General features: G+C 41.4%; 1 protein-coding gene across 1 annotated transcript in view; it reads right to left on the bottom strand.

Annotated features, from left to right (window-relative positions):
• LOC139700301 (protein dachsous-like) overlaps positions 1–11,574 on the bottom strand; it is a 117,703-nt gene extending 106,129 nt beyond the window's left edge. Inside the window, exon 1 of the mRNA XM_071598941.1 lies at positions 10,028–11,574. Coding sequence (XP_071455042.1) covers positions 10,028–11,389 — 1,362 coding nt within the window. The 5' untranslated portion in view covers positions 11,390–11,574. The remainder of the gene's footprint in view (positions 1–10,027) is intronic.
• Between the last annotated feature and the right edge of the window lie 16,188 nt (positions 11,575–27,762).

The raw sequence follows: 27,762 nt of genomic DNA, 5'->3' as shown, positions 1-27,762 counted from the left end.
AGAATTGAATAAACACCTCGTCAAAATATTACATTAAAAACTTAATACGGTATCGTATATTCCTTTCGTTTTAATTATATTCTGAGACAATGGTCAATAGCATGGCTCTTGTGCAACAAAAACTCAATGATAAGGAATAACTTTTACATATAATTAGCCGGGACACTCCTTTATTCAAACAGTTGATTTCTCCTATTATCGGAAACGTTGACTGGATTTCAGCCACTATAATTATTACTCACACCAATAGATGCCCCAAAAAACCATATTTATGTGAACTACTCTGAGAGAAAAAAATTCTCTAACGTCATGCGTAGTGAAATAAATTGGCTAATTCCCGTAATCAATGGGAATCGATATTTATAACGTTACTATATCCAGAAAATGTGAAACCAGGAGCAAGCTTTGTTACTGCACTCACATCAGCTGTTACGGAAAAAAATAGATTCTGATATTAAACTCAACCCGCATAGGAAATCTCACTGCAAACAAGGCTAGAGCACGTTCACTAAAATAAACACAAGAGCTCCAAAAATTTTAACTTTTCTTTCCACTCATGTTTCTCACACGGGTTTAATTCTTTGTTCTTAAGTGGACCGCCTTTTCACTCGGGTGCGATCTTTCTTGAATCGAATCGAATTAATCTAGAGGAAAATTACGACGGGTGTCGTGTGGAATGAAATGGCGGAGCCCCGCGGACGGCTGAAGGGATGGAAGCAACTGTGTTAAGTTGTTATCGCTCTAAGTCATCTTGCTGCGACTCATCGTAGGAACACATCACGGGTAACACCTTCCTGTCCCCCCGGGGACGTGCGTGGGAGGGGGAGGGGACGAGAGGGGTGGGCGAGCGAGCGGGTAAAGAACGGGCGGGGTCGAGCAATGGGACAAGCGGACCGAGCGGCATTTCCATTACTGTTGAGCATTTTGGGTGGAGTCGAACCGGGATGCTCCCCTCGGGAGACGAGAACGGGGAGCGTTAGGAGGAGGGGGAGGTGAATGGGAGAGAAAAAGAATGGGCACACTTCTCGGTACTCAAGGTGGTGGAGGAGGGAGGAGGATAGGTCTTTTAACGTCGCTCGAAACATTCCCGAGGGAGGGATCCAACAAGTGTAGGCTATCACGGAGTACACACGTGGACCCCCGCGATTACGTCCGTCAGAGGGAAAGAAAAAAGAACAGCGGAGGGAGGAGTGGGGGAGACGATGGTACACGCGTGCACGGGTCGGATGCCCACTCTCTTCCCTGGTCCACACGGGAACCGAACTTCGTCCACCCTTCTCTCCTCCTGCCTTAAAGTGGGGTCGCGTCCCATGTCCCTCTCCGTCTCTCTCTCCTTTTACCATGTATCTCCCCGCTTCGTACCACCCTCAAAGCAGCGACGCCATTTCGAGAGAAGACTCCGTCGTTTTCCATTGGTGAAGTGCGAGCAGTGGTTCGTTTTTTCCGAAAATCTCGTGCGGGCGTCAATAAAATGACCCACCGCCAAATGACTGTGGCTTTCTAAATATGTTTAATAATTAGTCGTCATGGGCCATCGGTGCGATGGCACGGTTCTTGCACCCCTATTGTGGGGGAATCAAAAGAAAAAATAGAGTAAACCTAAGCAGTAGCACCGATGTAGTCTCAGTGACAAGGGCACTAATTTTCAACACAAAGAGTTCAGCATCAAATTCCGGGGTTGCAGAGGTTTCATCCAATTGCTATAGATTCCAGGACATACTTGGATGTCTTGTGACAATAACTAAAATAAAAGAGTGTCGTACCCCGTCCAATTAAATTGTGATGAACACCTCCTGCTCTGAGTGCCTTTGGGTGAGAATAAAAATATCCAACAGTGAACAGAGAAAATGTTCGGGTAATAGCCGACCCCTCGATGTCTTTGGGCGAGAGTTAGATCAGCCCGACAAAGGATCCCGGTCCTCCTTTGCCTAAAACCCTAATTAACAGTGGAAAAGAACGTAGCAGTTGAATGTATTCTCGGGGAAATGCGTCAAATAGCACAGTATAATAGAAAAGGAACTGGGATACCTCAGCATTTTCTTTGAAATGGGCCTCTAAAATATTTCGGCCTGCTCTAAAAGAATACGTTTTATCATCCCTGGTCTCAAGGCGTTGTATTAATAATGCTCAGTTTATTACATTGAGTTTCTTTTATATTTATTTTCCTAGTGATTAACTCAGTAACCTCCGTGTGATAAACTGAAATCCTTACGGGCAAAATACGAAATCTAGCTTACTATACCGCTTCCATGAATTATAAAAAGTCCATATACGTAACTTCCACTCCTCATGGATTATAATGAACGTCATTCCTATTTGTATGTATTAAGCCTGGAGTCATATGGCAGAAAAAAACAGAATGGATGACTCTTTACAGTGCGCGAAAGGCTGTATTCAGATTGCTGTTCACTTCATTCGGTCCGAGGGCTTACGTTAGGGCATTACTTCTTACACAAAAGGGGGATGGAGAAATTGAAAAATTAAAGGAATACAAGCCATCTCTGTGACCTACGGTGACGTTTACCAGGAACATTTTGTTTTCCAAAAGTCACTTTGCGTACGCATTACCAATGTAATATAAACTTTATCATATTTAGAAATGTAATTATAACGAAATAAAGTTTTGAAAGGAGAACCTAAATGTTGGTAGAAAAATAAAGTGCGTCATTGGTGTCCATTACAAGTAAGCTCAGGACATCAATTAGCAAATGGCAAGGCATGAGCATGGATGTAGCTATTCTAGACAGGTAAATTGCCCTTTCGATTTCTCCTGATTCGGCGCCGTCTCCTTAATTCTCTGGGAAGGTGGGAATTTTAGCGAGAATAACTAACCATCACTTAGAATTTTGCATGTGTTTTATCTTGCATTACTCCAAGGAAATACGCTGTATTTAATACATCGTAAACAATTTGAACATAAGTCCTACCACGTTCCCTCAACTATCTCTTTAAAAGCATCTAACAAGTATGATAGATTTTTCATGGTTGCCACGCCCAAAATCTCAGATTTTCCTCACATTTCACATTCAATTGAAATAATATTTAATTTATCTGATTCGTTTCAGTTCAAAGTTTTACCCAGGCTTGTTAAGACCATAAATACAAAACGACCGACGGGAAAAAACATATCATCGGCAAGTCAAGTTAAAAATAAATATTTTTTTGAAAGAGACGGATTTAAACATCTGATTAAAGTGCAAAAAAGCTGCCAATCCGAACATTTACCATGCATGATGATTTTAGTCAAATGAAATAGAATAGAGAGAAACTCGTAAGACTACTTTCTGATTTACAAACGTTTCATTTACATGCACTGCATCATAATACAAATTTCATAATCCGTTGTACAGACAAAGAATCGTTTAGGTTCTACAGAAATGCCGAATAGCATTTGGCCGAAAAGCGAGGAAACCTAAGGACCCACGTCTTTAAAGTGTAGATTATATAGTCATAAAGAGGTGCTTATCTTTTTAATTACAATAAAAATTCATATTCCGATTAAGCACATTTCTAAGCTGTCCATAAAAGGAGTTCAAAGTGAAATGTTGGCACCAAAAAACATTGTTACGAAACATTGACCATTTTCTATAAATATGAAAGAAATAAGATGATACCCGAACATTTCACACATTCCTCGAATCAGATTGGCAGGCATGTGATTGTCGCATCGGTGATAAAGTAATGTTGCAAAAGTGAACGCAGGTAATGAAATATATGAGATTTGCAGAGAAAGAAAAAATACACCCCCCAACCTCTCTCTTTATATGAACTTAATCTTACCATTACCTTCTAAGAGGTTGCAATTGGACGAATTCTTCGAGCCCAGGGGAGACATTGAATGTTAAAGTTCAATTAAGTAAACTTATTTTGACAAACTGAACATAGATAAGACCATCAAACGAACACTTGCAGGAGAATAATGTGGATGAAATGCAAAATCCTAAATCTTGATACTGATACGAGCAGATAAAATAAGCGATAAAACGTTTGCACATATTAAGATGCGGGCATTCATCAAATCTAGCATTAGGTAGATTATATACGATGTACGAGTATATTACTGCACCGCGATCGATTCAATATAATTCATCATAAATGTTCACAAAATTACTTGTACTAGACGCATGTAATATCAATGGCAAAACTTGTTGAAAAATGCAGAATTTCGAAACCAAATGGACATTTCCACGCCCATATCTCAGAGGATGAGGTAGGTCTTCAGTAAAATGCTGAGTATGCAACGCTCCTATTACACCCTACAACCTAGAAAACAACGGACAACGCTGGGACCAGTTTGGAGAACAACAAGTCCTTTCGTTTGGGTGAACTTTGGGAAACCACATGCCATCGTTGCCCTAACAGGTTGGGCACAGCACCTGTTGCATGTGTGCATGGCACCGCTCCTTAGCGACGTCCCTTTTTCGTTCACTCCGCAGTGTTGTTTCCTTGCCCCTAAATTCCCATGGCTCTCCCGACGCAGGAGGCTGCGAAAAACTTTTTGAGAATCAAACACTCCCATTTATATCAAACGAAATAAGGAATGAAAAATTAATATACCTCCAAGTGCCTGACAACTGACAAATCGGTCAACTGGTCGATCATTTTCTGCATCAATGAAATTAAAATACATCCGGGTTATCGGTGAGCACTAAATTATAGAATTTATACTAACCGCCCCTTCCTGGTCTATTTCCGTCAAAGAAGTGGAGTTCACTGGCCGATAGGTTGCTCAACTGCAATTCAATATGCTTTAATGATATTTACTTTAGTTTAAAATTTTAAACATAAGCAATAAAAACAACTTTCGATAAAATTATGAGGCCATCGTCAAACATTCCCCATCAATGCTTTTCAACTATCCTGAATCGCCTCCTACGCTTGGAAGTATCCAAGACCAGCTCCTGAATTAAGCAAAATACATAATAATAACAGCAGCCTTCGAAACTAGCGGCCTCAACTTTTTCCTGGTCACCGTCTCTGCTTTCAGCCACCGACACCCTCGAAAGATGCCCTCTCAAGGGGGTAGGAACAGGTGAATAGGAGCAATGGATCCCAGGGAGAGAGAAGAGGTAGTGTAAGACTAAAGGTCTGGCCAGGAGAGCGACGGAGAAGCGGCTCTCTCGGCGGCCCGTGTGCGCGCCAAGTATTTTGTGGTGGAGCGGCACTATGCTAATCAGCCGGTCGCTTAGCGGGTTCAAGGTTGCTGACCAAAAGTTCACACCCACGACACTCACACCCTTTTACAAATGTCCGTTTCGAAGTACGTAGCAAAGGGGTGAGAGGAAGGGACGATGGGAAAGAGTACGCTGAAAGGAGAAGCGTGCGGCTCATGCATTTATTCGTCTCCCCCTCTTTCGACCTCCCCCCCGTATGACACGCCCCACCGCACTACGCGTCCTCGCATAAATGCGACCTGTTTAACACGTAAATTTTGACTACGCCCCTTGATGGTGTGGAGCGTTTAACGAACAAAAGACAGATTATTAGTGAAGGGGAAATGAGCTAGACTTCATTATCTGAGTCCACAGTTGGAGGTGAAGTATTAGGAAAAAATTACGAGTTCCCTCTTAGAACATGCAAAGGGTGAGAATAGGGCGTGATATATCGTGAGAACAATGGAACTAAATAATTCCAATATATTGATTTGAGAAATCAGTGAAAAATTTCCATACACAGATAAAGGCACGACTGGACTTAATGAACTGCTTCAAGAAATAGTTAAATATTAAATAATAAAGCAGCATGTACAACAAGGTTTAAGTAATGTAACACCAAAGTGAAAATGAAAGTTATAATGCGAGAGTAAAAAATACATTTTCGAGGAAAGAATTGGATATTAGGCAAAGAGGGCAGGTAGATACGTACATCATAATTTTCATTGGGAGATAGTGGTGATCAATACCATTTAAGGTAATCTACCAATTAAAGAGTTTTTGAGCGGATCTTGACAACAATTACGTATTACCTATCTCGTGGATTTCCTCCAGTTTGCTTAAAATTATTTATAAGCATATTAACTCGTCTCCTTTTTTCTGCGTCCCTATTATTTAAACATTTATTATGACTATGAGTATATCCGACTATTTTTCAATATTCCCTCCATCAACTTTTTCTGCCTTCTTCAAATTTCACCGAGCTCCTCCCCCTCTTCTCCCACAATACTTTAAAAATTAGTCAATAGTCTCCCCCCATTTGCGAACTTGTCTTCCTAACTCTTCCTCACGATCATGAGTCTCTAATCTACCCTCTACGTCCATTATGTAAATCATTTTGGAAGCATAATGTCTGATTTCAAAGACTTCATTCGCCAGCTGGTAATTGTGGCCCATAAAATTGTACACTAATTAAAAAATATGGCATCATAAAAAACGTTGCAGTACCTCACTCAGCCAATGAACATTCTTATTTACTTTTACATGTTAATGTCATAGACTTGCTTTAATACTCAAAAGAGTAAATATAGGGAAAATGCGGAATATAAGGGTAAATATTTAATTATAAATTCAAAATAGTTTACTTGAAGGGAAATATTTAATTATAAATTCAAAATAGTTTACCTAAAGGGAAACGCATCACAACTTGGTCATCATCAATCCTATCATTAGCATTTACATTACGCAAGCATTAAATGAAAACAATTATGACAGTTCTATCTTCCATGAGGAAATAGAGCTCACCTGTAAGTCAGAAAAATGTTTTTAAAAAACTATCATCGCGGGTGGAGCAATAAAAAGTCAAATGTAAATGCACGGAAGGATAAAGAGCTCATTTATTTCTCTCATTCTTACCGTACCGGTGCACTTTCTTGCGGCACTCAAGTGATGCAACCTCTCAAAAAATACTATCGCCATTGTCCTCCTTAGAAATGCCCCGTTATTTTTGTGTCTTCATTGTCATCTCTCCGGAGAATAATCATTTTATAAGCCAAAGGAAGATTAATCGCTGTCATGAATGGCTACAAAATTGACGTTCTCTGGCTGAGGATATCTTGATAGGTTATAACATCCTTGACATACCAAAGGAGGACCCAGGCTCCCAAAAGGCAATGAACCCTATTTTATTTTCCCATCCCCACATATTTTTGCCCTACGAACGATCAAAACCTTCAGATCTTAAACTCAGAAAACACGCCAACTACTAGAGTGACATTCCCTCGCGCAGCAATCACATTTTTATAGAAAGGACGATTAGTGATAAAGACACTACAGCAAGAAATATTAGTCTAATAATTAAGAACAGAAACTTAAAATCCAGCAATGTCGAAAAGTCAAATCCTACTCTTTTTAATCCTACGAATCCCAGTTTCCAACAGTTTGACATCCAGTAATGTACATATGTAAATAATTATAAACTTGGGGATCGAGATGGTGAGGTGGCTATCGTACTGGCTTCCTAACCAGAGGGCCCGGGTTCAAATCCTGGTGGTGTTGTATATTTTTCAGTGGTATCTCGACCCCTACTTTAGTTGCTTTGTGGAGGGCACTTGGAGTGAGTACGCCGTCCGTCGGATGGGACGTTAAGCCACGGACCCCTTGGCGCCTTCGTAAAGAGTCTCTCCACCCTTTATCCTTTCCTGTCCATCTCTAATGGCGCAAACGACCTCAGCTGTCGGTCGCCTCCCCTCAAAACTACTACTAATTACAAACTTAATGCTGTCAACCCAAACGAAGTGCTTCGTCAAATGAGTTCACTCGAAGGGAGTAGGTGAAGATAGGTCAAGAACCCACTAAAACTAGAAAGACGCCAATAACCATTTCCACACCACAGTAAGGGTTAGTTATGATGATCATTAGCTATTAATGGGAAATGAAGATCATTCATCAACGCAATTTTTACTAAAAGACAAGCGTTAACCAATGTCGTCTTACTTTTGTAGATATCCTCGGCGACTACAAAGGAAACTCAATCTGCCAAGTGCTTTTACTTGCTAAGGATAAAGCAATCGCGCGTAAGGTCGATGATATGAAACAATAACCAATAATAGAAACAAGTTTTAAGTGATCATAAAAACATTTTGCATGGTACAGTGCGCGTGGCAAACACGCCTTGACCTCTTAGTAATGGTTCACACTTACTAAGCAAAATGAAGACGTATAGCTAATTGAGATGGAGAAAGTCAGCACTATGCTCGGATGGCGTCCAATGAATGGATTGTCTCAAGGCTACCTTCCAAAAGCGTACACGTTTACATACTCCTACTCCTTTACTATTAAGAATGAGTACGGTGCTCCCAGCAGTGATTTTATGGAGTAATTGCACCCATCAAAATCCTCAATGTTGAGAAGTGCGGTCTTCTAAACATCAGAAACGAAACTATTTTCATTTGCCCAAAGTCCTGCAGCTGACATATTGCTCATATGAGCACATTATTTAAGTCTCAAGACAACAAGGTACTAGAAAGAAAACATTAAATGAAAAAAATGCCTTTTAAAGTATTTATACAAAAAACCGTTTTCTTTCAACTCTTAACTTTTGATAATTGGAAGCTGAATTGACTAAATATATGAATTGGAAAAAAATCAATTCTAACGTTAACAAAATGCACGCTTTTTCAATGTACACTTCCGTGTTCTTTCGAAAATCCATTATTATTTATTAGAACGTGAACATGGTGAATAAAGTGAAGCAGTATCTGGCTAAGGAAACATTCGCAGACTCGACGGTCCTCGTAACGAAAAAAAGTGCAGGTATCCTGCGAGCATTCTTGTTATTACAACCGTTATTTTACGTAAAAATACCCGTGGAATTATGAAGTTACTATATTCGTTGAATTTCAGGTCGCATCATCAATTATTTTTCAACACCGAGACCGATAACTGCCTCGTGCCACGACATCTGGTAGCGTGGAGCGTTATAATCCGGAATCCTTTTATGGACAATGCAATGCAGTCAATTAACTCTGAAATGGTATTTTATAACAACAGGAATGGTTTGAAATATATCTACGTAGCTCCATAGAGAAAGCACACATACTTTCAACAATATCATTCACATTACAAAGTTAGAAATTTTCAACACATATTATGCCTTCCTTTTGCTAAGTCTCTAGAAAAGGCCATCTCTTTAGCTAGCGAGTACAACAATATTTTTAAAATGTTAATTACTTATGAAATCCAATTACTACCGCGTCAAAAGATCGATGCCGTTGAGTAAATATGAGCTTGAAGCGAAAAGACCATTCCATTTCCTTTTTAATAACAGGTAGCGTTGTACTCATGTCTTGGAAAAATAAAGAGAAGACAATGGAACCAGATGATAGTCAAAATGAAATAATTATCCGAAGGAAACGTCCGGGAACACAAAAAATCTAATTAACGCTTAATCGGGACTCATGAAGTAACACTTATTCAACAATGGCAGCTTTAATCGCTATTTAGGTTTGTCTATTCGAAACATATTTCTTTCATTCAGTCCTGAGTTGAAAACCAAAATATATAGGTGCCCGCAATATGTTTACATATTTCGATAAAGAGCATAAGCCTAGAGTCCAAGTTGCTTCTGTAGACCCAACAGTTCAACATTAATATCAGGTTACTGCACAAATATATTTCAGATAAGTTGGGATTTAAAATCGGCATTTCATGAAAAACTGCCATAAAAAGAAGGGAGGAGGAAGATTACAGTTTGAAGACAAAGTTCAATTCATTTCTACAGATTCAAGAAACTTTCTCTGCAACTTCGACAAAAACACGAAAATAATAGGTAATTTGCGTTAGGTAACGACTATTTCTAATTGAAATGGCAATGTTTCATCAATACGCAGCGAACAATTTTTATTAGTCATTAATGAATATCATTCTCACGCAGCCCATATTACTTGAGTCAGGAATATTACACATTGTATAGTTTAAGGAAAAATGCAAGATTGTACTGGTCCATATAAGATGATTTATACGTTTTCTACCAATCCTACTAAACTGAGATCTTACAGCAATTAGTTCACTAAGAGGTAATGTTGGCACCAATAGCTCCGGGAGAAAACAGAAGAAAAAAGGGATCGACGTATAAAATGGATGTGAAAACTTACCTTTAAGATGCAGTGTCCAACAGGTTCGCTCTCCGCCACTGACACGTTGTAGAAGCTTTGATCGAAGATAGGCTCGTTGTCGTTGACATCGTGGATTGTGACGAGGACGGTTGCAGATGAAGAGAGAGGAGGCGAGCCGCTGTCCATGGCAACTACAACCACCTGGGGCACTGGATCCGTCTCGCAGTCTACGGGAGCTCTCGTCGTGATGAGCCCTGTGTCTTCGTCCACCTGGAACCAGGCAGAGTGGGTCTCGAGGGTCTCCCGGATGGAATAGGTCACTGCCGAATTATTACCTTCATCCCTATCCACTGCCGTCACACGGAACACTGACGTTCCCGGGTCAGCCACTTCCAAGACATTCGCGTAATAAATGGCACGGTCGAATTCGGGGGCATTGTCGTTTACGTCGGTTACCCTGAGGTGGAACGTCCGAGCGGCGTGCAAGGGGGGACTGCCCTGATCGGTGGCCACCACACTGAGGGTGTAGTTAGGAGTCCTTTCCCTGTCGAGGGGAAGGGAAACTATCACAAGGTAGATAATGTTGTCCCTCGTGGCCAGACCGAAGTGACCCTCGCCGCCTTCCAGGGTAACGTTCACATTCGCGTACTCTTCCTTTGAGTCCGGGTCGTTCACGGATATCCGGGCCACGAACTCCCCGGGTTGAGCGCTCTCGGAAATCTTGGGTGTCGCGTCGTCACTGAGGAAGATTACGTTTATCGTCGGCTGGTTGTCGTTGACGTCCGTCACCCTTATAGACACAAAGGCTGTGGTCTCCAGGGGCTGCGCGCCGTTGTCTCGCGCGACGACCACCAACTCGTGGACCTCCTTCGTTTCAAAGTCCAGCGGCCTGTTCACCGCGACTTCGCCAGTCTCCGCGTCTATCCTGAACATACTTTCCCTGTCGCTCTGCCTCCTGTTGATCGAATAGGAAACTCGCCCGTTCTCCCCAGCGTCCGTATCTGTGGCATACACCCTTAAAACACTCGTGCCAATGGTCGCATTCTCGGCCACCGTCGCGAAATACCTGCTCTGGTTGAATATCGGTTGATTGTCGTTTACGTCCTGGATGGTCACGTTAACAGTCATGACGCCCCTAAGAGGCGGGGTGCCTCCATCCAGGGCTTCTACCACAAGACTGTATGACGGCGAGGTTTCCCTGTCGAGGAAGCCGTTGATTTGGAGATCAAGGTATAATACTCCGTCCCTTTCGCGATGGGAGGAAAGTCTGAAAGCGTTGTTCACGTTACCCGAAACTATTGTGTACCTCTGGGTGTTGTAAATACCCAGATCCAGATCCTTAGCCGGTTGCAGCGTCCTTTTAACATCCCTAGGTGTGTTTTCGGGGAACTCTATGTGCATGAAGGGAGTGGGAAAGGATGGCGCATTGTCGTTCTCGTCTAATACTCGCAGCACAACTCGTATGCTATCACCATTAAACGGGATGGCCACCAGGGAGTACACGCTGCGTACCTCACGGTCCAGGACCACTTTTGTGCGTATTTCTCCGGTATTTTGGTCGATCGCTAGGTCCGCGTCCACGGAACTTCCCGGTTTCGGTACGATGAGGTATGGAGGAGGCGGCAGCCTCTCCGAACCACCGTCAGACTCCCCTATCCTTCCTACCACGGTGCTCACGGGTACACCTTCCGAAACTTCGAAAGTCCGCACATACTCACCCCGCGCGGCACCCACGAGCACCAGCACCAGGGCCAGCATATGCGGCCACCACGCGCCGCCGTGGGGCCACATGTTGAGTCCAGCCCCGATCCGGCGGGTCACAGACGCCGGCCCGCTGAGTCCTTCCGCACGCCTCCCATGGCGAGCCGACTGTCCTCGACCACCCTCCCTGGCCACTAGTGCATAACAACGGGTGCCCTCGCGGGCCACTGGGAGGCTGCTGCTTCCTGGTGAGGAAATGCAAAAAGTATTAGGCATCGATGTGCTTACTTTATCGAAAATCAGACGCATAAGTACAATATGAAATAGATCGACTAGTCCATTGATTTACATAGTTATTGTGCCGGTCAGATATAACCAATACCAAAAAAAGAGACTAGAAAAATAAAAATTCGAATCGTACGTGTACTCGTCCCGACTATGCTAGTTGATTCGATTTAAAAGACCCCATTACCTCCTTAAACGTAGGTGCCCTTATTAAAAATGTATAGCTGCTACACCAAGGACATCTTTTTATGAAACGCGAAAGATTTTAGATGATACTGGCAATAATAAGAGCTCGCACAACGAAACCGTTGAGCACTTAGTATATAATTCAAATGTTTATCTCGGGAGAGTGGGATTTAAGTGGAAATATTCATTTAAACATTAAATGCTTGTTGTCATAACTGGCTGACACCTGACCGATCCGGGTTTTGAATTCAGTCAACTGGTTACATTAAAAGACTCAATGTCAAACAAATATCTACAACAGCCTTAATTATTAAAATATAGTTATTTTGAATGAATTGCGAATAATTTTACAATGTGTTACACATGCTATTATAAAATATTTCACGACACAGCCAGGCATCTAAAGCAAATCAAATATTAAACACAAATGAAATACAGACAAAAAGGAATGCAAATACATCTTGTTATCATTAAAATTTGGACTACTCTGGATAAAACAAATATAGGGTATGAATAATGATTATAGAATATATAACAAATACCATTCAATCTCGCATGCCTATTCCGTACTGTCCTCCGTGGTAACAAAAAGTTATCCCAAGAATTGACGATCTCAGTATCTCAAGAATTTTAAATTTACTCAGCAGATAGAAACAAATCTCCTTGGCCAACACGATAAGTCCTACTTTCATCGAATAACTATGTTACGCTAATTCCTCACTTCAGTATCTTTTATAATGCTCCACTATCTATGAGTTAACGAAATATGCTGAGTTTCCGTTTGAAGTGGGCTACAGTCATTCAAAGAAAAACGTTTGAGCGTTCGGTTAAGGTTATTCTGAGTTTTATGAAAAAACAATACAACTTCACTCAACTGATTTGAAACAGTACTATGAAATTCAAATAAAATAGGAATTATAATTAAAATTCATCAATTGTTTGCCTTATGCTTTCGACTTCGAAAGTCATAAGTAAAGAACGCAAATCGATTAAACCCTCACAAGTTGATGTGTTTTCCAGTACAGAGCAACAAAACACGCCACGCTTATTAAAAATAAGAAATTTTTTTATATTACTGCTAGGTTCACCTTGAAACTGTCCAAAACGTCAAGGAAGTGGTGAGCAGCAATGGTAAGTTGCTAATAAATAAGGTGAGCAACAACGGGTACACCCATAATAAATAAATACGAAAATATTTTATACATCTTACTCATCTCATTCGGTTGAATTAAAAAATTATATTCGTGTATATATAAACCCTAACTCTACACTACCATTTCTTAAAACGGTAAATGGAAATATTTTTCTCGTTTCGAATATGCACTCTGACGGTTTTAACTATCTCGGAGTCACAATTAATTGTCGCAAAACATGATACAATTATGTTGCACAGCTAAACGACGCAACACCAGCCCAGTGTCAAATCCAAAAATTAATATCACCCTCACGCAGATAAAATTGAGTGTGAATATTCAATCTATAACTGCGATGTCCTGAGAAAGCCCACGACAGGCTGACATGAGATGCTGCAATGCAGCGGTCGTCAACCGGTGAACCAGCGACAGATTTTTTTCTCAGAATTTATCCTTTACAAGCAGCAACAAATAACTCAATAATAATTTCGTTGGGATAAAAGTATTGGAATGGCCACTTTATATTAATAAAATGCATCTTCAATGACCTTCATTTCATAGTTTGTGCCTTTCTAAAAAAAACCCGTGGCAGGGTGGCCTGTGGGATTCAAAATTGTAAGTTTAGCAGCTCGTGAGGCCGCAATGGTTGGCGAAGGCTGTTGCAGTGCATATACACACCTATTTCTAAAATTTAGTAGATCGCTCAGAATATATAGTTCCCCAGTTAACATTTATTATTAATATAATTATTACTTTCCAGTGAATGACAACTAATTATAAAATTATAGTTCAGTAAGGAGAAGTAATAAATGTTTTTATTCACACCATTTATTGCAGAAAAATTTAATGTTATGTCACATGGGTGTTTCTCAATCTTGATGGTAGTCCGCTTAACGTTCTTTGACATTGTTTTCTCAAAATGGAAGCAAGAGCGTTAATTTCCATTCACTTAGAGCATCCTCCTGACTGAAGCCAACTTCCTTTGTAACAATCTCTCCTCCAAATATATTAAACCATCTGTATGTGGTATGGGTAATACCAGATATCCTTCAACCATTTGTTGCATTACATATGCCTTGGCTAACGATTTATTTAGCTGAAGCAAAATTTCATTCGAGCATCGCGGCTTACCTCAATCATTACCATAGGTAAACCTAACATATTTCAAATTGCAACAAATGCCGCTGACGCAAGACCCAAGCCATATAGATTAAAGTCGAAATACATTTACATTACACATTAATCAAACAACAAAAAACAAAATAGATTGCCCCTCTTTTTTAAACGGGCCTGGTATAGGACGTAACTCCATATTACGAGGTCAGCAGACATTGTGGGGAAATGAGTCGCACCTTTCACTTGTAATTCCGTTGAAAAGTAATAATTATAATGACATAAAATTTCAACCTGGACCTGAAACACTCAGTTTATTTCTTAGCCTCCAATCTTCGATTAATATTCAATGAGAATATAGTGCTTTCCTGGTTAGGAATCGTCGTACCTTTCCACACACCAAAGTGGTTTTCAGGTTAGAATGTGGCTGATAATATTAACTTGAAAATTTAATTGCATGTAGTTAGGTCATAGGAAACTCCAAACTGCATCACATTAAACCCTCACGATTGCTTCCCTAACTTTCTCTAATTTATTGGGAATACTGCGGCGCATTCCCGGTAAACGATCCAATTTAAATCCTTTATTTACTCCTACGGTGGTGTAGTTACATATATACATCAGGATATTCCTACGATGCCATAATTCTGTGCCCAAAAAGGCCGTAATGTTCCTTGAAAAAACAATGGCAACGAACTATACCTCCAGCTTGTAATGCTACGGTTAAGACGAGTGAGTGCTTTGCGCCGCCTCCGTTCCTTCCCCTTTGCCAAGCGCGAACCGGGTCCATAAATAAGAATTAATTTTTAAAGGATCGTGCGAGACCATAGATTATTATGAAAATTGCACCGGTGCACTAAGATGGAGGACGGCCGACCACCGAGAAGAATAGTGGTAAGGAAATATATTCCCGGGGTCGGAATCGAGAGGAAGCAAAGAGGGCCGCCTCCTTGCCATTGCGGCGCCCAGGCCGTGCGTTAAGGGGTCGAGCCGACGGGACCGTCCCCGGCGTCACCGCCGGGAGGAGCCGCTTCCCTCTTGCCTCAGGGAGGATTAGAGGAGGGAAGAAGGGATATGGTTATTTTCGAGGAAGGTTGGTTTCTCGAGGGCGAGAGAGGCATCGAGGGGAGGGCGATGGAAGCAAAATTTCTTTTGAGGTGAGGTGAACGAGCGGCGAGTTCTAGGAGACACACACGAGGCGGTAATCGCATGGATCGCAGGGTGCGGGACAGGGACCGCGAGGTGGGTCTCGTGCATCGAAGTCGACGGGGCAAACTAAACACAACTCCCCCCGACCGGGAGAAAGAGATTTCGCCTCATTTTTGGGTTCCGGAGGGGGAAATAACAACGGCCCCGGCGACCATTCCCTATTATCCTCCTCCTCTCCTTGCCCTTCTCTCGCACATCTCATCCCTGCTTCTCCACTCCATCCTTCCTCAGTGTTTTTCTCAAAAAAATCCCCTTTCACCCTCGCCTCATCAGCCCCGGGACTCGCAAACCACCCACCCATCCATCCACCCCTCTTTCTCCCCCTTCCACACTTGGAAACCCATCGGTCGAGAGGCAACCGACCCACGACCCTCGGAAACTAGCGTTTCGAACATTTTCCAGGCCCTGGAGGCCTCTTGTGGAGAAAAAAATTCTTTTGGAGGAAAAGGTGAACTCTCTTAGGGTAAAATGGGAGAGGGATCGCCAACTTCTAAGAAATTACGAAGTGCTATGAGGCATGGTGAGGCAAAAAATGTCGGTCCGCAAAGGGATCGAGATGAGAGGGTAGCAAGGCGCATGGAACAAAGCATCGCTTTGTTTCTGCTAAGACTTTTGGAATCAGCCTGTGCCCTTTAAGGTCTCGGGTTCGAATTTGACTGTAGGAAATGTTTTGTGTGGTGCAAAGATTCAGGCTAAAGGAATATAAATGCAAAAAAACCAAAGGAATGCCTCCCAGCATTCTACCGCCACCGGACGGAGTACTTTTACTGGTTTCTAGAAACTAATTTGAACCGGGCATGTACTATATAAATACATGAGTATCATCTACTATACAATCAGGATGATGAATTCTGCTAAGCATTATCTAGACTTGAGTATGTGTGACGGCACAAGAGGTGCAAACAATCACTGAATTTTGGGGAGAGATTATGGGGCAGTATCGTCGAACGAAAACGATTCAATATCTGTATCGATGAGTATGGCCAAAATAAAAAAAAACAGAGATTTCATTTTACAAAAATTCTATTTTATCAAAACAAAATTCGATGGTCCCCCTTCAGCCTTTCATTAGCCCAATCCCCTGAGTGTGCTCTAAGGGATGAAGAAGAAAAAATCACCCCGGTAGAGAGGTAAACGAGGAACACCGACGCTAACCAGAGCCGGCCCGTCGTGATGCAAAGCATACGCCAGACAGGAGCTATTTGGTGGGGGCGGCGGGAGTGAGAAGAGGAAGAAGGAAGGCGTGCGAGGAAGGACCAGTGGGACTATGGCGTGGGAATCCGGGAGCCGAGATGATGAACCGAGTTTTCGGGGATGGGAGGCAGCAGTAGGCGGGGATAGGAGTATGCCGAGATGAAGTGAAGAGGACAAGCCGAAGATGCACATCTGTGGAGGGCGCGGCGGACAAAGGGATTTACGCCGAGCTCAAGTCGGTGGGTACTCTCCTCTCCCGAGCACAACTTTCAATCGAAGGAATGAATAGCAGCCACTCGGCTCCATGAGAATGGAAAAGAAAGCGAGAAACTCCCCCACGCATTCGCCGCACCCGCCCACGAAAACCGAATCCTTCATAAGGTTGGAACGAACCTTATTTCCGCCCGAGTGCCGCGAGTGCACTGCAGGTAGACGACAGTGACCGAGCCGCACTAGCCCAACAGGCTTAAACTTCGTGGTGAGGGATAATCCTTTTGGGTGTGGGAGAGGGGCTAAAGAGGATGGATGGATACCCTGGGATAAATTGGGTGGGCCTATGCGTATCCTTAGCCTCGTTTCCCTGCACACCCTTGGGCGAAGGCAAGTAAGCGGTTTTCAAAGTGAGAAGGAGGAGCAAGGTAGAACGGAGAACGAGAGGCGAGCGAGCAGGTGCAGATAGCGGGGAGCAGGCGGAAGGTGCACGAAGGCGGAGGTAGGGCGGCGAATGGATCCCGGAGGAAGGTGTGCGGTGCCCGGCCAGCCGGTTACGGAGGTGCCCTGACTCCCTTCCCCTGCTTTTAAATACACCCACTGCTCTCGGAAAGCAGTCTTTTCTACCCTACCCCTCACAGGTTCCTTAACGAGCACGGTGCTTCGAGAGGTAGTTGTTTATCGACTGATTGCGTTGCCATGGTGAGGGCGATCTGTGACTTCCACGAGGTATGGCCGACCCGCTTTCTTTCTCCAGACAAGCGCTCCTCCCGACATCACGGCTCGCGACCCACGGGCCAGGAGGAAAAGATGAGTTGGGAGTCTGTTATGTGAAATAATGAGCTGAGCAGAGACGAATGTGGAAGCGGGTGAATAAATACGGAGATCGTACATGAATGTCATGGGATTGACTCAATTGCCAAGTCCATTCACGAATCTCCCTTCATTCATTTTGTCAAACTTTGCGCAAGATTTAATTCATGATTGCGAAGATTGAGAAATGCCCCAAATACAGTCTATATCTCTACCGGTCTCGCGGATTTTGGTCTTTAACTCTTCTATTAAAAAAAAGGAAAGTTATCCGGCAGAAAAGGCGGTACCCATGGACCTTCAGAAATATTTACGTATTATAATGAGAAAAATACTATAGTTAAGTTGAAATTGGGTTCTTTCAAATTAAAAGTTACTGATTTTCACCATTTTTAAACTTGTGGTCCATTCAAATAAAATAAGGAGCTATAATAATATAGACCGAGTAGAGTGTAATGCTTTTTCCTCTCCCCTGAAGGTAACCGGTCATGGTAGGTTTAACTTCTTAACGCATCTACGTGGATTTTTCACGCAAATCATGAAATTTGGACAGAAAAAGGGGAGAGGCATTAAGAGAGGCAAAGAATATCATTATCAGGTTGGCAAATTCACGATTAAAAATATGGTTTCCTTCTATTACACGATCCTAATAGCTAAATCTCATCCATAAGCCGCGATTAAAAGGTTAACCAAAGACAAGAGAATGAGTACAAGTGAATATGGTGGAACTGAATGAATTAAATCCCTCATCACGTACACCCAGGCCATAAGTAAACTGTCTATAGTCGTCACTAACAAATCCTTTCGATGATACTGTGAAAACGGATACCATAGGCCGCCATCTCCGTTCATTTTCATCCTGTAAGCGTGTTCTTCCCGACACGTGGGTGAAGTGAATGCATTCAGAGAGAGAGAGAGATAGGTAATTCATTTATAAGGGTCGGAATACTTTGGCGAGCAGAGTGGAACAAAGGAGCGTCGTTAAAGCATCCTCCTTTCATTCTCCCTGCCACCTCTTTTTACTCCCTCCTCTTCCCTGGCCTACGGGAGAAGAGCAAGAGAGAGAGAGAGAGTAAGGAGAAGGAGGAGCCCAATGAAGGAGAAGACGACGAAGAGATGGGCTCAAAAAGTGATCCAAGGGTGGAAATACGAGTTGGGAGCAAGTTTCCCTCCAACGCGCTCGGCAACCGCGGCCGCATGCATGAATTAGTTTCGGAAAGAATTTATGTAGAAAAAAACTAAGCAGACGTTTTCAGGGAGGCAGAGGAGGGAGGGGGAAGAAGAAGATAAAAGGTAGGAGAGGGGCGCCGGAGGAAAGGGGGTTAAAAATAAGGGGTGGTGTTCGAGGGAGGATGCATGAGCGTGCTCGTGTGTGCTGGCGAGGGAAATAGAGCAGGATATGAGTACATAATACGATACGCATACCTCGGCGTATGCCGATCACACGCGTGAACACGCACGCAAGCGTTGTGTCATGTGTACTCGAGTTATAAGCAGAGTACGAGTTTTGTGAAAAAAATACATCGGGCTATGTACAGTAATCCCACCCCTTAAGTAACACCACCGTGGAATGTCTCTCTTGCTTGAAATGAATTAAAACGCGTCTAAAATCACACTCGCGGAGGGCGATTCGCCATCCGCGAGCACCACGCACGTTTCCCCGCACTTCCATGTGTATGCACGTTAATAACTGAAGGATATCGACGAAGGGGAGAGAGACTAGATTCAAGTAAAGAGACGAAGAAGGAGGTAATAATTTTTTCATGAGTGTTCTAAGGGCGTCACATTTCTACACAGTTTTCACCTCTTTCACATTCACTTAAAAAGATAAACTCACCTTTAAAAAATGATATTCCGATACGGTAACTCTTCCCTGGCAAATCACACGAAAATCCAGAGCGCATGTAAGAGCACTAAAGAAGCACAGGTGGAAAAGTAAAAAAAAAATATGTATAATACCTATTTCTGTGACTACAAAATATGATCGATTCTTCGAAAGAACCAACGTGCACTGCTAATCCTTCCTTTGATTTCCTTAGGGCACAATTAATTCCTAGATTTCACCCACACATTCACCCACGATATATGCATACATCATTATTATATGCATACGTTCAATCACTTCCATCTCGGCGCACTCTCATCTTCAAAAACGCGTCCATGGTGATTCCTCCTATTTCTAAATTCCTTCGACACTCACTCGAGGAACGAGAATTTTTTTAAACAGACGATTAAACTATCCCAATCGTCAGAGAGAGCGAGAGGAGGGCAACCTCCCTCCAGGCGGTGATGAGCTCTATGTACGAAGCGGTGAGGACTCGCGGATTCCCGAAATCGGTTAAAGACGTACGAGGATCGGCCCCTCGTCGTGAATTCGGCGGCCCACGTTTAGGTTAGAATCCACCCGAAGCCCATACCGACGAATCGAGGCGCACTATATATTTTTTTCTCGGCTCCTCCTGGCCGCGTAGGATCGGTCCGGATGGGAAAGGTGTGTGCGTGTTATGTGTGGAGACGAAAGAGGTGTATTGTATGCAGGGAAGCGACGGGCAAAAGAAAAACACAAGCACTTCCGAAGGCCTCCAGCCGAGGCGGCCTTATACGTCCACGGCAGCGAAGCACGCTAAGAGTAAAAACCACTGCCACTTCAAACACACGACACAAACGAGCACAAGCACACACCTGTACAACACGTAGGCCGCCGGCCGCGGAACCTTGGGACAGTACACTCCTCCTCAACGCGGGACCCTGACTGACTGCGGGTCAGCCGAGGAGAGGGCAGCGCCGAGCAGCGTGCCTGCGAGTGCTCCGAAGGGAGGATTCGGAACCGGTTCCGAAAGAGCCCGAACTCCTGAAGGCGAGGTCAGACTGCGGACGGAGGGGAAAGGAGAGGGGCGACGGAGAGCAAAGTTTTGAAAGCTCGGAATGGAGCCTACAAAGGAAGGAAGAGGAAAATGGTAATATCAAGCAATAAGCAGTGAGATCGACAGAGTTGCTCTCTTTTTGGTCACTCAGCCATTTGCGACCAAACTTTTTAGCGCTACTATACGATTCACCCAAAGGAAAGTACGGGCAAGTAACATAGGGGAGCTGCCGTCGCCGTCAACTCTCCGCTTCCGGAGCATCCCTTTCGGAGCCCACGGGTCACGTGACCAATGTCCCCCAATGAACCAGCAAATACTTCGAGCTCTCAGCCGAGCACTTGCTGTTTCTCCTATGAGAAATGAAATATATTAAATGGGGACGTGTTTAAAGCTATCGTCATCGAGAGCAGTAGTCCTGCGTCTACAAGGAGCATTATTTGGGCGCTTTTGGTGCCCGTGAATATTCAGAACATCGACCATGTTATGCGGAAACGAGACGAAAATACAGCAGAAGGTGGAAGGGGTTGTGGTGGATGGGCAGACGCGGGAGGAAAGGGGGTGGGGGGAGAGGAAGGGTTCAGGAATGAGGGGGGTGGTTGGTCCACTGCTCTGGGGGTGGGGAGAATCGCAGAAAACGCCTCCGGACTTGAGAGAGGAATAAAAGGGGCAACAAAGGGAGCAAACAGAGGTCGCTGGGGCGGAGAGAGTGGGGACGGGCCGGAGGAGCTAGAAACGGTCCCGCTGAGTGTAGGGGACAATTGAAAGAGCCAACAATCTGGAGATGCACTCACTCCCGGTATCTAGCTCGTGCTTACATAACGAGGATGCCCGAGGTGAGAGAGAGGACCTCTCGATGATCTCTCTATGGCCGAAAGAAGTTATGGATGTTCCGACGGTGCACCCGACGGCGATTAGGATTAAACAGTGTAACGTGAAAAATTATCGTAAGAATGACCTATTGAATTACCAAATCCTTCTGAGAGGGCAAACTTCAACTATTTACGGAAAAATTCATGGAGACCTCTACGAGTTTCGTGTTGGATTTGAATGGCTTCTTGGAGATTTAAAACCCGAGTGCCAACTGCATGATTTATTGAGAATTACGAGCAGTTTCTTGGAGACTTCAACGCCTGAAATAAACATGGGAATTCACCCTTAAATTAATAAAATCTTGTTTATTCTGGATTCTAAGCCAATGTGCTGCTTTAAAACATTAAAAACACCCATTATGAGTCAACAACAAATATAATTATTTAGTTATTAAACAATGAAATTTATTGTAAAGACTTGCAAATCAAGGCAAAATTTGAAATACATGACTTGATTCAGGAACATACCGAGAAAGGGATTAACTAGTTGTATGATTAAACGGAAAATAATACCTTCGGAATACTTACCGGTTCTAAAAGTATATTTCTGTGTACATTTGAAGTAAGTGAAGCAAAATTTCATTTACAGGTGGGAGCATAATTTAAACCTATTCTTAAGATATACTCGTATAAAATATTTTACACAAGTATATATTCAAGCATGAGAAGTAACAAGGTGAACATGAAAGCATGTATTGAGAATGTTCGTACGAAATTCATTGATGAATTATTTTTGGAGAAAATAATACCACTATTAGAAAATCTTATGGCAATTAATACGCCAAAATCAAACTATATAAAATCGATTTCATCGCGGAATAAGAACAAACGCGTGGATATTCTTAGTTTTCTATCACTATTTTAAATAATCTATTTCTAAACATGATTCTCCCACATCTTTCGGCGGTGTAAATTTTGTTCAATTCTCAACATATTCTTATTTTTCCTCAAAGATGAATTCTAATTAGAATTTCAGGTAAAGTTTTCAGACTTTCAATACATATTGTTATTATTTTAGTATGACCGCTATAAGCCAAAATTACATCAAATCTTTCCAGATCTAGCTAATTAACACATGAGCCATTGCCATTTGTAATGAATTAGTCACGGTAAGCTAAAAATGACAATTTAACTAGCACATATATACAAACACACTCTTGTATATGGTTAATTCCAGCCGAGGGGAAAATCGCACGTTTGAATTTTGAGAAATAAAACAATGCAACTGGTATTTTGTTGAATTAGTATTTCCTGCTAATCCATATTCAGAAATAAATGTAAAACCAGGTGATAAATTGCGTATAACACTATTTGTATAATTAAACTCATTTACTTAAAATATACATGCGTAATATTTTGAACAAGATCCGGCAATTAGAAAAAAACTAAGTCCCACAAAAATGCACCTTTTCTTATATTAGCAGCAACCGTTTGAGTCAACGATATTCTAATGCTGTGTTGAATCCCTGGCAAAATTAATATTTATGTGAAGATAGGGAACAATACACGAAGGCAGGGGTTAGGTTAAGAAAAGAATAACAGCTAGAAAGAAAGGAATCTGACGAGGTAATTCATCAATATTCTTGCAAATGTATGCAGTAAGGTTTGTCCGTTTCAGAGTTTGCCACCTTCTTCAGAGGTAGCACTCATATTTTTTTATCTTATCGTTTTCCATACTGTACTCAAAACTCTTCAATCTGGCTTCAGATTTAGGGGTTGGGTTCAAATGATATAAATATGCTCGGGTCAAACTAAAAAAAATAAAGGCATATTTTCACATCCATGACACAAGTTACACTTGCCGAAAATATTCTAAAAGTTCGCTACAAGTGCCTTAAAAAAATATTTGTTAGTTCATCTCTTCTCAGTCAAGAAAATTCAAGTGGCACACAGTTCTAAAACTTTTCCCCGTAACCGAAATAATTTTTTGACACGAATATAGCTAAAATCCTGGAAAAACTTCAATATAATTAACCATAGGAGGATATTTAATACACTCATCTGCGAAGAAAAGCATTTAAATTTTCGGCTATCAGCACCATTTCTGCCTAATTTGATAAATTGATATGAACACGTTGTTGAGTTCATAGTCTTGAAAAAGGAATGGGCGAAAAGCGTCGCGTTATCATGGTGTCTTTAAACATAGACGCTGTGGCCCTTTGAAGACAAGCATCTAATTAGTATTTTACTAAATATTAATGATCGTACTTTAAGTATATCTAATTGGCCTTTTAAAGGCTAACTAGAACACTAACCGAGATTAAACTGAATCTTCCCCAGAAACAGTACGAGTATGTTACACCATGAAATTAAGCTCTGTTTCTCAAATTCATTTCCTTACTAGTCCTCCCTAGTTCCTAGCCTAGTGGAAGACGGTAGAGTTTCTTTTAAAGTAGTATAAATGCTTCGCTTTCTTACATAGACTATCCACATTATTAGCATTAGAAGTAATTTATCTGTCAAGGTTTGTTTTTGGTTGATCAAATTTTAAAGATTTGCCACATTTCTAAGCCACAGTTGAATAGCTCTAAAAGTAGTACAAAAAGCCATCATTCAAACTCACATATTTCCTGCCTACCTTCATTTCGCCCATAATGGCCATTCTTTTCACCATTCACATATTAGTTCTATACATTTAATAATAAATATATATATATACACACACGAAAACGTATACATACACTTAGGATGCTTTTTATGAAACATTCAATATATTTCCTACACTGTACCTAAGACGGAGGAGCCATATCTTTTCTTCAGTAATGTAATTTCACAAGTCCCTTTTCTTTTAATTTTTAAAGTCATGTGGGAATACGGAAAAAAATACGCTCTGCAATAATTACTGCGAGAATAAGCATTCACTAATACAAGGCAATGATAAAATTTCTTAATAATAAAGAAATAATAATGATCCATGCAAAGCAACTGTGGATGACTGAGGTTGGCCTTTCTCCGGCTGCGAATGCCGGCTGAAGCAGCCGTGGAACCACCTTGAAATCTCAGCTCGTGCGACGAGCGCCGCCATCTCTTGGATTCAGTTTGAAGTTCCTCCTCCTTGGAATGCCTGTGATTCAAGGTAAACGTCCCTGTATTTGAGATTTTCTGTTCTATCCTAACCATTCTTGATATTTTTTAACGCATCGCGTCTTCAGCAGAACTGAAACCTCAAATTAACTTCATCATTTTTCCTCCAATTCTACATCATGACAACAAAAATTCTTATTGATTTAGTGATTTTTCTAGACCCAGTTAAACTTTCAATATACCCTTAATATGAGTATGATAAGGATTAACCATAAAAATACGCCTCCTTCAGTATGACCAAATTGCCCAATGACCAATATATTCAATCATATTTCCCGAAACGAGGGAGTGGAATACTTTTTCGCATCAAGTTTTCAAATTCCTCAGTGAATCGGGGCACGTCCCAAAAAGCCATTATAATCTTCCACAAGGTAGCATTTATGGCCCATAAACTTCGTGAATTTCTAATTGTTACCGCCTTACAAACCACAGTGTCTTTCAGTAAATGAGAACTATTCTATGCATATTTAATGAATATTTATAAGAGAACGGGAATGAATCCGTCGGAGTGGCTGATGGGAAATTTTCTCGCTCAATGAAAAGGTATCCAGCTCGAACCCCATCACATACGTAGATTAAATACTTTTTATCAAAGAGCAGGCATTTTTTGGCCTCAAAAATGAGTTTCACTCCAAAAAAACAAATTTTTTTGGCGGTTTCTAAGGTGTTAGGAATAATATCAAAGCTTTTATTTTCAACGAAATGAGTTCACGAAAATTGATAAAAACTGTACATTTCACTAAAACTTGAAATACCTGAAGTTGTCACAAATGTTATGAAACATTTTTTGCCGCATTACAGCTCTCCTCATATCTAAATTTTAAGTATCCTCACATTTAAATATCTAGATTTAATCAGCCCAGAAGCCCTGAAGACGATGACCGAGTCGGACATCGAAACGTCGCCCGATATGGATGATATAACCCGGTGGAGGGCCCGTGAGGAATTTACGCAGCTGATACGCCGGGAAAACACCAAATCTTTTATTAGATTTAATCAATCCTCAAAATAAGACTTCAAAAAGTAGAACCTGAAACAATTGTATTTAGAAGTTCAATTTTACATTAAGAGCAAATAAAAACTAACATAAAATGACTAAAGAGTTTTAAAAAATAAAAACAGTGTGGTTATAAAAAATATAACACGCTTTGCATTGCGTTCAAATACAGAATATTATGCGAATTGCAGATGAACGCGCAAATTCTCTCACTTTGTGCAAAGAGAAAAGCGGACGAATCTAACGGGAGACTGTAAAACCATTAAAGATGAAATTAAGAGAGGAAGTATAATAAGTATTATAAATAAAAGCGATATCTGAAACCATTCTTCTAGAGTATCGACATTATACGTGGTGCCTTCAAAGTTCAAAGATCTCATACTTTTCCTAACAAACTACTAATACCAGAAATTTTAAACTTTTTTTTGCTGCTCAACATTACATATTTGAAGACGAACATATTTTTCATAACGTCAATGCCATAATTCCATGGCCGCTGAGAAAGCATCTGGGTGGGTCTATAATGACCACCGGAAAAATGCTGATGTTCCGTGACGTCTTGGATTCTTTGTCAAACGACGTTCGACCTTCTTCAAACTATCGCACCCATGAACACATATTTTTCAAATCCAGAGCACCTTCAACACAGGTCTCCCTTAATTGAATATAAATTTAAATGGATGTTAAACCGCGAGCGTTAAGAACACGGATGATTACTTGCTGTTCTTGCAGACGCCATTTTGAGTGCGAAAAACGCTTCCTTCTCCAGTAGCAGCTCTACATACGCTGCTCCTGCACGATGTAGGAATCCATATCGTGCATTTCTGAAGAGTATTCTTATATATTTTAAGCAAACCACATTTTTCTATCTACCCCTGGTTTCGTGAAAAAATGAACGAGAAGGCACCTCGAAAATATTCACGGAACCCATGAAAACTGTAAAATATATGCTAGACAAATTACCTGAATTACAGTATTTCTCAAAGGATTAACTAAGCAAACCCAAAAGCGAAAGCAAGGAAGACCTGTGTTCGGAATAAATAATCAAAGAGCTTTCTCTTGCTTAGCGAGAAAGTAGATACTGTACTTTACTTAGAAAACGTAGTCCGTAAGTCGGTAGCAGGATATTCAGAAACCCGAAAATTTTATTGAGTTCATATTTCTTCTATTTATCAATGTTGAAAGATAAAAAATCCGGAAAATAAATCATAACAATATCATTTATTCCCCCGATATCATGTAAAATTTCAGAGTCTATGATTTCTTGTTATGTGATTTGATGCCCTTTCTCAAAGGTGTCACACCTCTTAATAACTAGACATATACGTATTATGCCAAAATATTTATACAAAGCAGATCATAATAGATATTGTTCGGTCCTGATATTTATGACATTTTAAGATCAGATGAAAGGGATGCCTGAATAGTGGAGTCAGCATTTTTAGATTCCAAGAAATTTAAACGCTTAACTCAGAGTTAATTGATGCTTTAATGTTATGAGATTACAGATAAAGTGATTTACTGGTTAAAGGAATTTTTAAGTAATCGATCTTACGCAAAGGTATCCTATGACGGCATGAGCTCAAACAAGGCAAAAGTAATAATAACAGTAGGAATGCAAAAAAACGAAGTAAACATGAGCATTGCATTATTTTTTAAGACACACAGGCACAAGGATACAATTTAAGATACCTTCTCCAATGGATCACTCTCGTGAGATTTAGAGGATGCCTCTGACTGATATAATTGGCAAAGCAATTGACAAAGCTGGGTTAATAGTGAATATTAATAAAGGCACATTAAAATGATTGAGAAATGCGGCACTGCATACTGGATTGAATTCAGGCAATCAGAACAAGTAAATTAAATCGCAGAAAATTTTAATAGCGCAACTGGATAAAATATAAATTTGAATTGCCAGGGTTTCCAATCACTTTGACAAGATTAAAATGAATGCTAAAGAACCGCTGAGGAAACGATAAGGGGAGCACCTCAAGTCGCTTTGTAAGCCATCACGCAACCATGGTGGCTTACAACGAGTAAATGTGAGTGAAGTCACAAGCCCTCACATTAATCGGTAAGTTACTTGTTTAGAGTAACATATCATTTTGAAAAATTT

The sequence above is a fragment of the Hetaerina americana genome, unplaced genomic scaffold (assembly GCF_022747635.1).
Source record: "Hetaerina americana unplaced genomic scaffold, ioHetAmer1.1.p SCAF_10, whole genome shotgun sequence".
NCBI lineage: Eukaryota > Metazoa > Arthropoda > Insecta > Odonata > Calopterygidae > Hetaerina > Hetaerina americana.
This window is presented reverse-complemented; position numbering and strand designations above follow the sequence as displayed.